The sequence below is a fragment of the Mya arenaria genome, chromosome 13 (genome assembly GCF_026914265.1).
Source record: "Mya arenaria isolate MELC-2E11 chromosome 13, ASM2691426v1".
In the NCBI taxonomy this organism is placed as follows: domain Eukaryota; kingdom Metazoa; phylum Mollusca; class Bivalvia; order Myida; family Myidae; genus Mya; species Mya arenaria.
In genome coordinates this window covers 725,868-743,895 of record NC_069134.1, presented here as the reverse complement: position 1 = coordinate 743,895, position 18,028 = coordinate 725,868, and the positions used below count along the sequence as shown (strand labels likewise).

Below are 18,028 nucleotides of genomic sequence, written 5' to 3'. Positions count from 1 at the left end.
TTTGTTAGAAGAGGGAGTTGTTGAGTTTCTCGCAGATGATATATCAATATCTTTATCAATACATGTGTGTGCTACGACATGGATAGCAATAGAAAATGTTGACTTTAATGTTAAACAGTGTTAAACAGTGTTTTACAAAAGCCTGCAGTAAAGGTTTATTTCTTACTAAGAGTGTTCGGCTGTTTCTTCGGATTTAATATACGTAAACATTTTAAACGGGCCTAATTATTTGAAGCTTTTTTTGCTGATGTCCATACAATCATTTTTATAATTGATACATGAACTATTTGAAGAAATATCATCTTGTACATACTTATTTGATTTCACAATCATGGCCCATGGTCAAACTTATATGATCAATATGTTCGTAGGTACATTTATCTTTGGCCAACAAGTAAATGATTAAACAAATATAAACGTTATTAGACAACAACTTCATCTTTATTCAGTATACCAATCTGGTAATAATATTATGTTTATGATAATTATATTCATAATCATACCAAACACATTTGTATGCACATTTAGCTGAATACGTGCATTTCACTTTTTAATAAGTGTTTATACATTGGGAATTTTGTTGACTGGTTGGTATGAATACAATGTAAAGTACAACATGTTTACACTTATCAGATACATAAGTAACATATTTATAGTGATCTTGATAATCATTGCAGTAATTGGTACTTTAAACAAGCATCTTATACTTGAATGCATCCGGAATAAACACATCCCGCATCTGAATACAACCATTAGTTTGCCGGCTGAAGGAAGAACTGTAAACATTTTTATCTTGAAAAGCAGCTGTAAATATGATTTTAATAGCGGTAGTCATTTTATTTGTTCATAGCTTAGTGGATGCTATGGAACCTTCGTGTCCTAAATACGATCTTGAAGAAAGACTCATTGAACGCGTGATTAAGAATGAAGTGGAAATAAAACACCTGCATGACGATATATCAACGGTACGTGAAGAGATCGGAGAAGTGAGCCGCAGGATTATTCAGCTGGATCTCGCCTCTGGTTTCCGCTTTCAGCAGCTGTCTGAGAGTCTAATGGAGAATATGACTCGTTCTCTCGCGGCGCTTGAAACTGCCCGAGATATAGTAGTGGCTGAAATGACCCGGCTCAAAGGTAGGCTGTCTCGATGATGACTTTGTATATTTTTACATTTATAACGTACAATGTACCTCGATTTGAAGTTTTCATTACCTTATTAACTAAAGGTAGGCTACTATTTGTGTTTTAAGTGGACTTTGTTTAAATGTATCACTCATTTTAGTTACTAAAGATAATATGTTCATATTTCTTTGTAAGTTTAGTATAACTTTAAAAGTTAAACATGTTTCTGTAGCTTTTTGCATATATATTAGAATGCCTTTACATTCTGATTTTGTTACAAACTTCCACGTGCTACCGAAAATGGTAGTGTGCATAACTCTTCATGTACAACCTCATAACTGGCAATGGATCAATATTCACTTTAACAAACAAATACCTTTACTTTATAACTGATCATGTATGTTTTCCGTGCAGGAACCAGTATATGGCCGCCAAAAATAAAGTTCACTGCCAATAACCCAGTTGACAAATCTTTGGACAATGGACAAACTATCGTGCTTCAGAGTGTGGTCATCAACGATGGTCAAGGGTACGACCCAAGTACAGGTATATTCACGTGTCCCTTCAGTGGTCTTTACACATTCTCACTCCAACACTGTGTAGACAGGGAGAAATATTCTCATGTCGGCATAGTGAAAGACAACACCATGCTAGTTGCCGGTGTAGCGTACGGTACAACGTGGTGGCCATGTAGCTCTATGCAAGCGTTTGTCAGTCTGAGGAAAGGTGAGAAGGTTTGGAGCAAGGCTAACTGGAAAAGCTATCTACACCATGATAGCGCAAGGTGGACAAGTCTTAGTGGGGTGTTGCTGCGTCCTGAAGCTTGAAGTACCGTGCAAATGCTGCCAAGCTATGAGGCTTATTCCCTGACATATTTTTCAGTGTTTAGAAGGTTATGACAATCACATTTCAACCAAAGTCAAACCACATAAAGTATATATATTTATACAAAAATATAACCATTGCTTAAATAAGATCAAAGTTACGCTTAAATCGTTTATATACAATTTTAAATAACAGGTTACATGTTTCATATGTTACCAAATGGATAAAAGTGTTTTCAATATTAAATTACACCATTGGCTAATGTAATGTATACGAGAACCACTTCATACTGTGTTTGTATTTCCAGATGAATGAAATCAAATGTATAATTTGTATTATTGCTTGAATTTTCAAACCATTTCATATTTGATCCGAAGGAAAAGTAACCATTGCCACAAAATAGAGGGATATAGTTGCTCTATATCATGGCCCTAACTGGTATTGGTGTCGCTTGTTTTTGTGCGGGCCACTAACAATCAAGGATTTTTCAAATTTTCTGTTCTTTAGTTATACGTAAATCTATTTTGTCGAATGCTACATAAAATAGTTTCATAGAGTATATTTCAGTCAGTCTGTTTTCCACCAAAGCTTACATCTTTACTACTGTCAGTAGTTAAAGGTAGCTTGTACTTGATTATCGGTTATTTTTTTCAAATATTAGTTAGAGTTCAATTAAGACGATCTATATAAAATAGAGCGGGCAATATCGGCCGAGGTACGTTCGCTCTATTTTCTGTAGATGGCATAAATTTGAACTCTTTACATATACATAATGAAATTATGCCACGTAGCAAACTTATTTTAGTACTGTTTGATGACACACGACTCGTAAACAAAACTTTTGGTGACCACTCATACTCATACATTGCGATACTACACTTAAAATAGCAATTTTAATCCTCTATATCTTGGGCTTGAACATTACATGCATTTACATGAAATCGAACATTGGCAATAGGATGAAAACAACATGTTTTAAAAAACAGGAAGGTACTACTTGGAAAGACGTATCCCAAGCGGATGTTATCAGGCTGGCTAGTTTCTCTATTGCAATGTTTAATTTAATGAAAACGATATACAGTGACGATGCACATTCAGTTTGCATTGTCTTAAATAACAACTTAAAAATCACATATATTATTAACATTTCCATTTTCAGTCTTGGTAAATAAAAATAATAATATCAGATTATGTAGTGAATAAACAATTATGCATTCAAATACATACTGAGTGGAAAAAACCCATTAGCACCTCCATCTTCTTTAAGGTCATCTGCTTTTGGTAGAATCAGTTGTCCAAAATCTCTTAATGGAAACCTAATGTAAAGCTTTGTTTTCATAAAACAAATCTATAATGGCACAGAGAATGAAGAAATCATAACGTCAATGTCTATCGATGATATTCATAGGTTAAACAGTGAATGGGAATGTTGTTGTTTTTTATTTTAACGCAAAACAAAAATAACATTAAATGATATCGGTGTGATTATGTATTCCTGAAGTCATGTCCTACGCCAACGGTTGGGTCATATTACTTTAAAATAAAGGTTCTTATGAAGTTATCAATTGGATTCTGCCACGTTTAACCCCCAGTCATTTGTACGACGAGACACAAATGTGTGTTATTTAAAGGAAGTCACCTAACCTTCGACCGATTTTCTGTTGAGTAATTGTTTACAAAAGAACAGTTTACCTTTAGAACATTTATTCAGACAGTATATACACCACAGGATGAAACTTATTGTACTAAAATAAATTAATACCCACACAAACGGCCACATATATCCTGTACATTCAAACTAAATTGACCAAAACCTAAAATGACAAAATGATATCCATTCTGCAAATGTAAGACGAGTCATTAATCGGTGACTCTTATCACTTAGTGCCACACATCGCTCGGAGCAGAACCTGACAACATATATGTAAGCAAACATATACAGGCAATATCGCGCAAAATTGCTGAACACTAAAGCTGCATCTTTACTAATTCCGATCTATTCAAACTCGAGCCACAGACAATATAGGCGAACGTCCGAAAGGAAAAAACTACAATGGTCAAACATACCAGCACAAAGTCTATACGGCTAAAACATATACGGCATTACATCCGATAACAACGATTATTCTGTCTCAAATATTTATAACATAAACTGTCATATTAGCCAATGTACATGACTGAATCCGAAAACACACTACAACTGTTATCATACCTTACACTTAATTACTGAGTAAATGAAGGAATTTTCTTATTTCACTTAGAGAAACAAACTAGTTTCTGATTACTTCCCCAGTACATGTTCTAGTAAAGACAGAATTGTTTACGTCACGAACTAAGAATTCATTAATCGTCGTTCATTATATGCAACACGGAACTGCAGAGAAGGTTGAATTCCTGGGGTAATTGAATCCGAAATTAACCAAATTTCTCCCCATGATTTACGACCTATTCAATTTTGCTGGCGATATCAGCATTCGAGGACACTTGATTGTTCCGTTTTGGTACGCATTATACACAGTTTTTTTATAGAAGCTTTACGTTACTGCATTTCTCCAATCCCACTGTATCCATACAGTGTATTTATATGGGAAAAAAAGCAGCCGATGACTGATATTTTTTATTGTGATTCATTGCGTGCTCTCAAAGGATCCATCTTCCAAGCTAATCGTTTTGCGTTAATTAGAACCATATTGACGGTGTATTGGTATTTTCATTGACAGCAATTGTAAGCAAAACTTTACAAGGGACAAAGTAGTCAAGCACTCTTATACGCTTTGATGGCAATAAGACGGTATGGTCATAAAGAACATACAAATCAAGGACGAAATCTACAAGATGGTTTAAACAACGGAAACTTGCCATTGAATCACGAGCTCGTATGTCAGTAAAAACTGATGAGTGACTTCGGTAGTGACACCATTGTTTTCATACATTCACCCTTTACACCTTATCGTACACAACGTACGATTACCGAATACTAAAAACAAAACGTCCGCATATCTCAAAAGTATTTGTATCATTGGATCAAGCGTTGACCACCAGCCGTCAGTTTTTAAATTTGACTATACATAATCACGGAAATCATCTTTTTAAAATGTAAACGATATGAAGTCCTGCCTCTTTTTGGTGCGATATCATTCCGTATATGAATATTGCTAGTCAACAGTTGGAAACTGTCAGAAATGCGTTAAATCACTTCTTCATTTGTTTCTGAAAAAAACATCAATTTAATTTAAACCACAAAAAAATATCCTGTATTCTCGCTACGTAATCATTTCTAAGTTTTTACATCAAAATTTGCAAGAAGCTATCATTTTAACGATTTTCACGTGTTTAGGAAATGAAATGCCATTAATAGAACAATCAGAACGATTTAAGTGCAGCTTGACGGCAACAAACGAAAGCAACGACAAATGAACATTGCGTCAAGGAGTTAAATTATTGAAAGACTTTACGTCTTATATAATGGTGAAATAATTCAATTTTGTGCATACTACGAGTAGTTTGCAACAATTGGCCTATTGCTCAGAAATAGAAATTTGATTTCTAGCACATGACGTCAATACAAAAGGGCACTATAAAATTGACACGCATCATGAAGCTATTCTTATTCTAACTAGACAATTCCTTTAGTTGTTATCCTTGCACAAAATTATTTATGGAGCATTAAACAAATATACACGGCATCATAACAAATAGTTTAATATTGAAATTAAAGGCGTAGTGATCAAGGCCTAATGTGGTTCAGACGAACGATCAGCTCGGGACACTCAACGTCAAAAGACAACAGACACAGATTATTTATATCTACTTGTGTTTAAAACTTTAGTGTGTCTTCACGTCATTATGTCAAATAGACAGTATATTGTATCCAACAGACGATTTACTTTTTGCCTAACGGACATATTATTATGTCTGACCGACATGTCATTTGTCTAAATGACATGCTTAAATGTACAACATACATGTTAGTATGTCTAGCAGATATGTCATTGTGTCTAATAATATGTCTGACTGATATGCTGATGTCCAACTAATATCTTATTATGTCTAAATGACATGCAATAGTGTCTAACCGACGTATTGTCCTTTTCTCGACTGATTATAAAACGTTTTGTTGTTATGAAAAAAGAACACGAGATAAAAGGTGGCATAATCAGTCAGATATAATGAAAATATTTGATGCACTTAAAATTGAATGTTTGGGTAATATAATACATGAAAGAGGTGGATAAACTAACTACAAGTTAAAATTTTGTAAACACATTATTGGAGTTCGCTCTAAAACGTCTAATGCTGTGGTTCTGGTTGAGCTCGGACGGTCTTATTTTCTTTGTTTTGTGAAGTAAGAGCACTTAAATTTTGGTGCAAGATCATATGATATACATATATGATAAATATAGAATTGCATTATCAAGATGAGGATTATGTCCTCACTCACTTGAAAGATAAGTTGGAGGGAACACTAATGTTACACGTTTATAACTACAATGTAAACTATGCAATTCTCATTTGGTTGAATCTGAATTCCATTTTATGCTTTGTTTGTTGTCCTCTTGACTGTGATTTAAGTTTCCAGTTCCTGGAAAACCTTAAGCACATTAACGGTTATAATAAACAATATAACCACCATCAGATATTTTATAATGTTTTACAATGCAAGGCTAAGACGTTCTGTCAAAATTGATACAGTTCAGTTGCTTATTAGTTAGATGATACAATCAGGGGGTGTTGTTGTTGTTTATATAATATGTACTTGTCAAGTGCTTGTTTGTGTTCGCAACATTTTCAATTGGAGTACATGGGCAAAGGCTTAAGTATTGCCATTTCTGCCAATAAAACTTGAAAATTTGAAACTATAAACATTACAAGAAGACTGTGTTCGCCCCTTGCCCAAAATACCGGTCAAGTAATTAAAAGCAATTTATATACACACACCTGCATTTGCAAAGAAAAGCTTGAATCGACAAGAAAGCCGAATTAAAAAAAGAAACAGACATTTATATCGTGTAATTATATTTAAGAAATAGTTCATTGTATCCAATGATTATTAAATCGCTTAACAAAATAACCCTTCAAATCATGTACAAGGAAACGTTTTGTTACTTTATTATGTCTTATAAAATGTTAATAAGTCCATTTCACGTTGTGACATTACAACATGTTATTAAGTCCATTTGGCATGGCGCTTAATTGACATGATAGTACAATTAATCATAATAAATGATGGTTACACATAATAACATATAGTTTAGAGTTTTAGAGTTTATTACTAACTATATACACGTCGAGGCAAACTGCCAATTAGTATACACGAACAATTGACCAACTGATCGTATCAGTAGGTTTGATTGTGTCAATAATTCCCTTAATACAATAAAAAGCTCTCTTTTAATCCCATAGCTTGATGAAAATCAATAACAAAAATAATTAAGTATTGCGTGTTCAACTTTGTATATGGTCAGTTAGAACAGCAGCGTTACCTAACCGTTTTACAGGTGTTCTTAGATTTTGGAAGAAACATTGTTTGAATACAACACACAATCTAAAGACATAACATAATGTTGCTCTTTGGTTAAAATATGCATATATTGAACAGTCCATTAATATTAATTTGTCAAAAGTGTCAAAACAGATATATTTTAACATTTCCATTTTCACTTGTGTCCCGGTAGATGGAGATACAATAATGGACTCTGTGTATCAACCATTATACTTTCTCAAATACATTCTCTCGTTAGTGGGAATAAGCTATAAACAACTTCGTCTACTTCAAGGTTCATGCTTTAAGGTTATGGACCTTGAACACTGATTATATAGATTGCATCATTAACATATATTATTTCAAGTACTATGTCATCGTACAGTCAGACAGTAATGATGAATGGTTATTTTACTAAATACGTGTAAATATATCCTGAAATTTAACTCATTTGGGTATATATTCCTAGATATATGAACATGGCCGACCGGTTTTCCTTGTACCGTTAAATAGAGGTTCTTACAGATAAACCATAAGGACTGAAAATACAAAAAAAAAACACGTTCATCTTGTTTGTTTGAATGCCTTCACCGGGCGCCATCAAAACTTGTAAAATTCCTGTCTGTAAACTAAACCAGTGGGTTATTTCATCCTTTCAATATTTATGCGAAAAGCTTCTGAAACAAGCTCAGTAGCAAAAAGTTTAAACATAAACCCGGTTCTATGGCACTGGGTAAACGCCGAAGACATAAAATCACAAACCCGAAACATGGAAGAACAGCACAAAACTCCACAAGGAGCACATTGCATACCCACTATAAATAAAAAATAACTAGGTATGTCTATCAAGGATTGTGTACCGCCTTGGAATGGTAGGTAAAATGTAAATTTACTTGGGGTTTAAACCAGTTTAAGTGAACAAACCTCACTCTCACTAATAATAAACTTATAGGTAAACCCCAAGTACTTCAAACCGAATAATGGATGTCAGCGTGACACAATTCTTTTTGTATTATTACCAAGTTGTGATCTATGGTAAAAAAATTGTCATTTTGTCACCTTTAACCCCCCGTAATTCAGTAAGACCGAGCACAATTGGGTGATAATGCAAAGCATTATAGTTTACCTTGATATCCATTGTTCATGCATTTTCACAGTTATTCCAACAGTGTTTATACAATCAGAATTGTTTTTTTTATTTCAACTAATTATTACTCAAACATATTAAAACGTTCGCATAAATCCTAAACATTTAAACAAAGATAACAAAAACAGTAAATGACAGGTTGTATCCATTTTACCATGAGAACATAATTGACATTGTTTACAGGCTCCAACCGAATGCCTCATTTACAAAAAGCTAAATTCCCCGGAGCTTCCGAAAATGAAATGAAAAGTCATTAATCGCTGTCTCTGAGCATTAAATGTCAAACACCGCTCGAAGCTTAGCCTGACAACAGGTCCTGATGACAAACCAATACAGACCAAATCGCGCAACATTGCTGAACACGAAAGGTGCATCTTCATTAATTGTAACAGGAAACTGCAAAATTGTATAACGTCCGGAAGGAAATACATACGCTGGTCAATATTTATGCGAAAACTACAAAAACAAGCTCAGTAGCACAATGTTTAAACATAAACCCGGTTTAATAGCACTGGGTAAACGCCAAAGACATAGAACATAAAAACAAAAAATCACAAAAAAGAAACATGGAAGAACAGCACAAAACTCCCGCAACAGCATATTGCATACATACTATATATAAAATCTTGGTATGTTTATCAAGGATTGTTAGGTACCGCCTTGGAACGGTCAGTAAAATGTAAATTTACTGGGGGTTTAAGTGCACAAACCTCACTCAAACCTTAATTCAAACCTTGCCGCACCAAAACTTTACTATGACTAACCCTATAACATATACAATATACCAACATCAGGGTTTTTCTACCTTATAAATATTTAAGCCTTTTAAGCTCGTGTACATAACTGAAACCGAGGTAGTTATTATATTATACATTCAACTTATGAATACATGAACCATTTGTTTATTTCACTTTTAATACACAGATTTTTGTCTCTGGCTACGCTGAACTATGGGAACATGTACCTTCCCAGTGCACGTCCTGGTAAAGACTTAATTATTTACGTCATTAACTAAGAAATCATTTATCGTCGTCTCTATATGTCACACTGCGCCTGAGGAAAACTTAATTTCTGGAGTGATTGACTTTGAAATCGACTAAACTTTTCAACATGATTTACGCCCCGCGCAGTTTTCCCGACGTCAACAACAATGTGAACTGATTGTTTCGTTTTGGTGTGAATTGTACGTGGTTAAGGCAAGTCAAATCAGACCTTTAACATTAAGGTTATATACGAGGGATGATCCAAAATAAACAGGACTGGCGTACTCATAACAACATAGAGTTTTCAACCCACTAAGTATTTTCTATCGATTCATGTTATTGCCGAATATGTTTGTATTGCACTTTTCTCAAAACGGCCCCTTTTAATACCATGGTAACGCGAAACCGGCGCAGTAAAATGTACCGTTAACATATGTGTAATGCAATTGTAATATCATCCAACACTATAGCTCAGATAATATTGAAAAACCGCCATTTGAAGTATTTGTGACGTCATATGCAAGTTTGACGTCATTTGAACGTTATATGCGAAAATAAACAAGTATCATTCAAAACTAGTGACAACGATCAGAGTGTACGAAATGGCGTCATCAGATCGCATCGAAGCTCGGGCAGTTATAACATTTTGTAGTGAATTAGGGAAAACGCCGACACAAACCTACAAGATGATACAGACGACAAGTGTAAAGAACAGTGTCAGTCGCAGTCTGGTTTTTGAATGGCATCGGCGTTTCCGCGACGGCAGAGAGAGCCTTAAAGATGATGAGGGTAGAGGAAGAAAAAAGAAATACGGTGCGACGTTGGTGACGTCAATCGCTGACGCATTAGCAAAGGACCGACTGTTAAAGGTCAGGACGTTGTCGGAGATGTTCGGTGTTGGCTATGGAACAATTCATAGAATACTTACTGAGGATCTACAAATGTCGAAGGTGTGTGCATAAATAATACGATATGAAAATATTATTTCTTAAAAATAGCTGCTCATAAATGATTCAGCATCTTTATGTTAGAAAAAACGTATTTCAATTAGATCAGAAATAATTAATCAAACTAACTTGCCCAGTCTAAGGATCTAAATAACTTAATAATTGAATTAATAATTGAATTAATACACGTTTTTTGTGGGGGGTTTTAAATGATTTTTCAATTTAAAAAAAATAATGCTTGCAGGTTCATGCACGCTGGGTTCCACGCCTGTTAAAAGAACTCCGTGTCCGTGATTCTAGAACTTTTTAGATACTTAGATGTTTGCTGACATGCACGGAATGATTCTTAGCCACGCCGTCCAAGCCATATGACCGTAAATGCAGATTACTTTAGCAAGGTAGGGTTATTTTTTATACTTGATAATTAGTTGTTATTCAATTTTCGAGTTTTGATATAAATATCACTATGTAATTTAAATATTTCCTTATGTTTGAAGTACAAACTATTTAATTGCTACATATTAAGCAATTTATGTACCCCTTTTTTATTTTAAATGAACAAAAAATATGTGTTATTTTAAAATATGTGATACCATACTTTTTATCTAACGTAATTTTGTAATTTGCATATAGCGAATCGTTTCTTGTCACACTTATTATCGCATATGCGGGCCGTAATGTCTTTTTCACTTGAACAGGTACTCCGCCGGGACCTCGTGCACGCATTGCAGAAAAAGAGACCGGGGATTCCCCTCGAGAATTTCATTTTGCATATGGACAATGCATCGTCCCATACTGCACAGACGACACGTTTGGAGATCGGGGTCCTCGGATTCGAGACAATTTCGCACCCACCATATTCCCCAGATTTGGCTGACAGATCTCCGCACGGCAACATCACAAATTATCAAACAATATGACTCTGAGTGGTATAGAGAAATATTCCGCCACCAACGGATTCATCGCCACCAACGGTGCATCCAGTGTGACGGCGATTATTTCGAAAAAAAACTAGGATGACGTCGATTACGCTGTTAACGTCATTCCAATGCATCCGGCGTGTGCCGGGTCTAAATTAATGACCTTGTTCAGAGCCCTGTAACTTTCGCAACATACATACTATTTTCATGAAATTGTCAGTGCCTGTAGCGGATACTATCCGCGTCTTGTTAATGTATATGTTGATGTATAAATATTAAACCATATTGGTTATGTGAGAACAATCCTGTTTGTTTTGGATCATCCCTCGTATACTTTATCTAGCTAAAACAAATTAATTACCATTAACGTTTCCATACACAGTACTTACATGGGCAGAGTAATTATTGGTTTAAAGTTCAAATTGATTCCGAAGATACATGTCCATTAATTAGAAACATATAGATACAAATTCTAAATCAAGAATGTTATCCAAAATAGGAAAAACATATCTCGGTTTGATAGAGACTTTTCATTGACTGCAGGTGCAACACTGTCAATGCCCTCAGCATAGCACTGATGTAAACAGAAAATCATTAAATAAATAGCAGTTATAAGGATGCTACGCTACACTTAACATCAGCCATATGTGATCTGAAAAAGAAACCATTCTTCATTCATAATATGAATACAATGGCTTTGGTTTGATTGCGATTGTTGACAACAAGTGTAGGTAAGACATATTCAACGCCCTTATTATAGCATGGTGTAAGCGGAAAACAATGAAACAAAGGGTTTTACATCCGCCACATGGCACCTCATGCGAGCTATAGGCGATCCGGAAAATAAACTTTTATACTTTCGTAATGCAGGCAATAGGACTGGTTATCGAAATTGTCCGAGAATTATGCCAATATACATTCTGCCGGAATTTGCAAAGGCTTCTAAAGTTATTGATCGGAAAAGATTGGTTTTACGGTTATTTCTTTAATGAAAGGGTGATAACTCTAAAATGACTCGAGCGCTATGTCTGGTTATCGAACTTGCCCAAGATAGTATGCACATACACATTTGGTGATAATTGGACAAATGCTTCTATAAGTATTGATCGTGAAAAATACTGGACACCGACCGCACACGCGCGCGTACGCCGCATGTGAAATAAGCCCTGTTGTATGAACAGGTGAATTAAAACAGCATCAAACTATCAACCTTAGTTTGATGAGAATTATCATTGACAGCAATGACACATATAGCTATGTCAGACAGGCAAGAAGCTTATCTTAAACTATATAGGATTGCTTAAGCAGCAGGAACATGCCATTGACGCATGCACATTAAACTTGTTGATGGCACAGGCAATAATACCATTGTTCTCAAGTGTTCACCCTTAGTTCTTTTTATCTCCAAAGTATTTTTGTTACAACCATTTGATCACCGCGCCTTAAAATATGAACCAAAATTGATTCCATATATTTGCTCTAATAACCAAATCGTATAAGCATTTCAGAATAATTCAAATCTATTCAGTACTATCGGTATTTTTGGGCTCTGTTTTAGTTTGTAGTAACAGTTATCGATGATTAAGTACTATATGTAATTTATTGCCCTATTCTCATCTGTTCAAATGTTTACTTACCAATCTAAATCAGACATTTTAACGATACAAAATCGTATCAACTTGTGTGTTTCATTGACTGTATTTTAATTACAACTCAATTTTGAAGTGGTCAAAATTGTGTTTTCATTGACTATATGCATATTACTATTTAACTTTTGGACGTGGTCAAAATTGGGTTCAATTTTATGTTCACCTCAATGTAATTTCCCTTTGCTATTATTCCGTAACCATCTCTGAGTCCTAACAAGCTTTTCAGGATTTCCATATTTGCAAGAAACTATAAATTAGAGGATATCCACGCATTCAGGAAATGAATTACGATTAATTGAACTCTCAGAAAAATTTAAAAGTAGTTTAGCTGCAGAAAACGGTAGCGATCCGTTTAAAGAAAAAGCGCATTGCATCGTTGACATCAATAATACAAATACAATACTTCGTTATAATGGTTAAAATGTACGATGTTTAATTTGTTTATCATTAATTTGTAGCATTGTGAATTACTATGTTCAGCAATGTTGTCACATTTTGGACTTCTACCACAACGTCTACATCTTTGCGCCTAGCCATTTGCTACTTTTTCGCCTTTGCAGGTCTCCCGGCATTTTGACTCATAATAACTCATTAGGCGAATATCCCGTCAACCGGTGGGAGGTAAAATTCCCCACTTGGCTTCCTGTTTTTAAAAATCACACTTACGGTCGTGACGAGGTCAAGTCATAATGCAACCTTTAAAGGGCGGGGCAGACCTTTACAAACATAAGAACGACAACATGATTCATCTGATATAAGACGGAGAATATTTATATTGTCATTTAATCCTATTTCAGAATTGTCAATCACCGACGTAGATCCTGCTCACGCAGTAACGCAGAGGATTCAGTTAACAAGCTATATTTGTAAAGTAATCATCAAGCAAAACATGAATACTTGAGTAATGATCTATTCTTGGGGTTGGTTTTGTTGTTCGAACTGTGTTCTTTTCCTTTTAATATCTTGTTGTATAATCACTGTTTAAAATAAATATATAATATATTACATATATTTAGTAAAAAAACATTCCTGATGTACAGCGGTAACAAGTTTAATAGATGCATGGGTAAAAGATATTGACAGTGGCAAAATGGTTGGTGCTGTCTTTCTAGACCTGCGAAAGGCATTTGATTTAGTAGATCATGAAATTCTACTACATAAATTAAACTTGTATCATTTTTTCTGAAAATTCGATGAAGTTTTTTAAATCCTACTTATCTAATAGAAAACAATTAGTTAAAGTCGGAAACATACAGTTTCCAATATCATCAGGAGTACCTCAGGGATCCATTCTTGGTCCACTGCTGTTTCTTTTTATATATATCAATGACATTGCGCTTTGTATAACGAATTTTAACAGCGATTTATTTACAGATGACTCAACATTGCATGAAACCGGTAGTAATGTAAACATCATTGAAAGTAAACCACAACGACATCTTAATCTCGTTGTCGATTGGTGCCAAATAAATAACATGTCATTGCATCCAACTAAATCCAAGTGTATGGTTATCGGAACTGTATATAAAACAAAACAAGTTATTCAATTAAATCTTACAATCGATGGAATAGCATTAGAAAATGTGACTGTGCAAAAACTACTTGGAATCTATGTTGATAATTACCTTAAATGGTGTCCGCAAATAGAAATTGTTTGCAAAAATATCAACTGTAAAATCTTACTTGATAGTAGTAGTAGTAGTAGTAGTAGTAGTAGTAGTAGCAGTAGCAGTAGCAGTAGCAGTAGCAGTAGCAGTAGAAGTAGAAGTAGAAGTAGTAGTAGTAGTAGTATTTCAAATGCAATAACCTATCGCGTAAAAAGGTTCAGCAAGAAGATGCGTCCAACAAATAACTAGAACATAAAATCACAAACAAGAAACATGGAATAACAGCACAAAACTCCACAAGCAGCACAGTGCATACATACTATATATAAAAAACTAGGTATTTTTATCAAGAATTGTTAGGTACCGCCTTGGAACGGTCAAGGATTGTTAGGTACCGCCTTGGAACGGTCAGTAAAATGTAGATTTACTGGGGATTTAAACCAGTTTAAGTATGCAAACCTCATTATTATCACAACAATCCTCAATAACGATAAAACACAAAAGGTAAATCTTATCAAAGTATGCATTAACTTGATGAAACTTAACAATAAAACAAATAATGATAAACTTATAGGTAAACCCCAAGTACTTCTATGATTAGAGATCCCAACTCTATCTGCAGACGGAGGAATACAATTCAGGGCTCCTAATGCAAAAAACTTTTCAAAGATACGATGCAGTCATTGTTTGAAACTATAAACATCACACACAGTCTGCCTTATAAAATAAAAGGTTTAAAACTGTGTGATGATAGAGCTTCATAAATAAAAGTATCATTGTACTAAAACTGGGACCAAACATTAAAAATAAAAGAAACATGTATAAGCTAATATTATGTTTCCTTCCAGATGTTTGAAAATGTAAAATGTTTGAAGAAAATGAAGTCACATGCCAACACACTCCGAGTCAGCCAAAAAAGTTTTAGCAAAAAACAGGTCTTAACCAAAAAAGACCACACATTCACAGGACTTGTCCTATCTTATCTTGGTAAGCCAGAAATGTTTTTGTCTTTCTGCATTGAGTATTTTTTTAGATTTTACATTATAAATAACAGTTATCATCTGAGACTACATATATAAAAATGTATCTCCTTTCATGGAAAAAAGTGCATCTGAAAAACGTGATACTTACCCATATCTTGGTGGAATGAAAACACACTCAAAGACAACTACAATCAATCAATACATATAAATATAAAGCAAGCACTTCCGGCGGAAAAAAAAACATGATTTCATCTAAAATATGAATCAACACAACTGTCATATAAGTCAATGTACATGACTTAATCACAAATTATACTACAACAGTAATCATCCCATAGATTTAAACTGCTTTGCTAAAGCAGAAATTAGCCCATTTCACTTCAAAAACAAACGTCTTTGATTACGCTTTACTAAGGCAAAAAGTACTTAACCAGTACACGTGCTGGTAAAGACCAAATTGTTTACATCGTGAACAAAGAATTCATTAATCGTATTCTCTAAATGTCACACTGAGACTCTGTAAAACTTGACGCCAGCAGTGATTGACTTTGAAATTAACCAAACAGCTTCCCTTGATTTACGACCCGCGCAATTTCCCCGGCAAAATCAACATCGGAAGACACTTGATTGTTCATTTGTTGTACACATTGTACGTGAGAAGAGTATGTACAACAAACCTAAATATTTTTCTAGGAAACAATCATTTGCATTAAAAGTAAATTCAGCTTAAACGCTGTATTCATTAATTTCATTTTATCTCAAAACAATATACTTATTTGGGGGGAAATGCAGACTTTGACGTGTTAACACTAATTATAGCATAAAATGTGTGTTTTCGGTCCGTTATCGTGGTGTGTTAAAACGCAAAAATCCGGGCGTTATCGGTAGAAAACGTGCATAATTCAGTTAATTCACGTGCCGTTACTGACCGTTTTTTTTTTGTTTTACATAAGCCCCTTTAGGGCTCGCATCATTACAATGGCAGCTGGGCGACTTGGTTTCTGACCGAAAGTGGATCAACGATGCCAACTTTTGCACAAAAACAAATTTCAACAAATTAAATAAACCGCATCTAAATTACATATTTTTTCCTGGCAAGCTGATGTGTGTTTACAAGATAGTACTTTCTGCAGTTGTTTTGACTATTTGTTTGCTTTAAAAGCACTAAATTAAGTCTAAAACGTTCAACTCTTCCGAACTTCAGTTAGTTCTGTCGATTTTATTCAGAACAAACGACTAATATGGACATGATTCCATTACGTCGTATGCAAAGAACAAAGAAATTTCAAATATTTGTTTTCTCTGATGCTGAAGATGCTGTACATTTTATCAAGAACATGTTTACAAACTTTTCAGGCTTAAATTAGTTGTCAAAACAAATAATGGTTAAAGTAGGACTATATCGGTAATTAATCGATTACCCAATAGGTATTAAGTGTAAATAATCCCAGTAATCCAGGATCTTCCAAAAAAACAACACTTTCCAAACGAATAAACACTGCAAAAATGGCGTTGAAACAAAAATGCAACTGCCGAGTTATGTTGCGGCCCGAATCGAGCTTAATGTAAAACTTTTTCAATGACATCACTCATGACATCACACAAGCACCTGTTATGGAGGTTGTTTTGAACTAACTATTTTTGCATTTTCGTGACATCCTTTTTAAACACAAACGTTTCTCATAGTGTGTATTTTATGCAATAATATCGATAATACACCTTTTTTCGGTCGTTACCATCTGCAAATGCCCTTAAAATAGTTTACAACTCTCGTGCTATGCACTCGGGCTGTAAACAATTTTGCGGGCTTTTGCAGATGGTAACGACCTCAAAAATGTGTATTAAACGTATAGTAAGAATATTTTTTTATTTCGATAGAGTGTGTGCTTTCAAACGATCCCTCTTCCAAGATCATTGTTTTGAGTTATAAAGAACCATATATACACATACATCTTGATCCGAGGTCCTTCTTATGCATCAACCATATCCAAATCCAAATCCTGATATATAGGTTCAATAGAGACTATTCATTTAAAATTATGGTGCACAAATGTCAACGCCTCTTGCACAACGCTCATAGCACAGTACAGGCGTAAACGGAAAACCATTAAATCTGGTGCATACAAACAGCCTTGGTTGGATTGGTCTATTCATTGACAGCAATCGTAAGTAAAACTTTGCAAAATATTCGGTTCATTAACCTTTTAAGCATTTCAAAGCTACTATTTCCTACTATGATCTGTTGCGATCCAATATGTGGTAGCAGCCATCAATTGTTAAGTTTGTGTATCCATAATTTACATCTTAAACAAGCAATACTGGCATGTAAACGATATAAATTCCTCCCAATTTCTTGGGTGATA

General features: G+C 34.5%; 2 protein-coding genes across 2 annotated transcripts; both read left to right on the top strand.

The window, feature by feature from the left end:
• The first annotated feature begins 734 nt into the window (after positions 1–734).
• Positions 735–2,282, top strand: LOC128214440 (uncharacterized). The gene is made up of 2 exons (XM_052920911.1): positions 735–1,134; positions 1,537–2,282. The coding sequence occupies exons 1-2, from the start codon at positions 813–815 to the stop codon at positions 1,947–1,949; spliced, it is 735 nt and encodes a 244-aa protein (XP_052776871.1). The 5' UTR covers positions 735–812; the 3' UTR covers positions 1,950–2,282.
• A 7,879-nt stretch (positions 2,283–10,161) lies between these two features.
• Positions 10,162–10,816, top strand: LOC128213771 (protein GVQW3-like). The gene is made up of 2 exons (XM_052919819.1): positions 10,162–10,509; positions 10,751–10,816. The coding sequence occupies exons 1-2, from the start codon at positions 10,162–10,164 to the stop codon at positions 10,814–10,816; spliced, it is 414 nt and encodes a 137-aa protein (XP_052775779.1).
• The last annotated feature ends 7,212 nt before the right edge of the window (positions 10,817–18,028 follow it).

Coding starts and splice junctions, on each gene's coding strand:
- LOC128213771 (XM_052919819.1), top strand. CDS start 10,162: ATGGCGTCATCAGATCGCATCGAAGCTCGGGCAGTTATAACATTTTGT. Junction 10,510..10,750: donor AGGATCTACAAATGTCGAAG/GTGTGTGCATAA, acceptor TAATGCTTGCAG/GTTCATGCACGCTGGGTTCC.
- LOC128214440 (XM_052920911.1), top strand. CDS start 813: ATGATTTTAATAGCGGTAGTCATTTTATTTGTTCATAGCTTAGTGGAT. Junction 1,135..1,536: donor TGAAATGACCCGGCTCAAAG/GTAGGCTGTCTC, acceptor TTTTCCGTGCAG/GAACCAGTATATGGCCGCCA.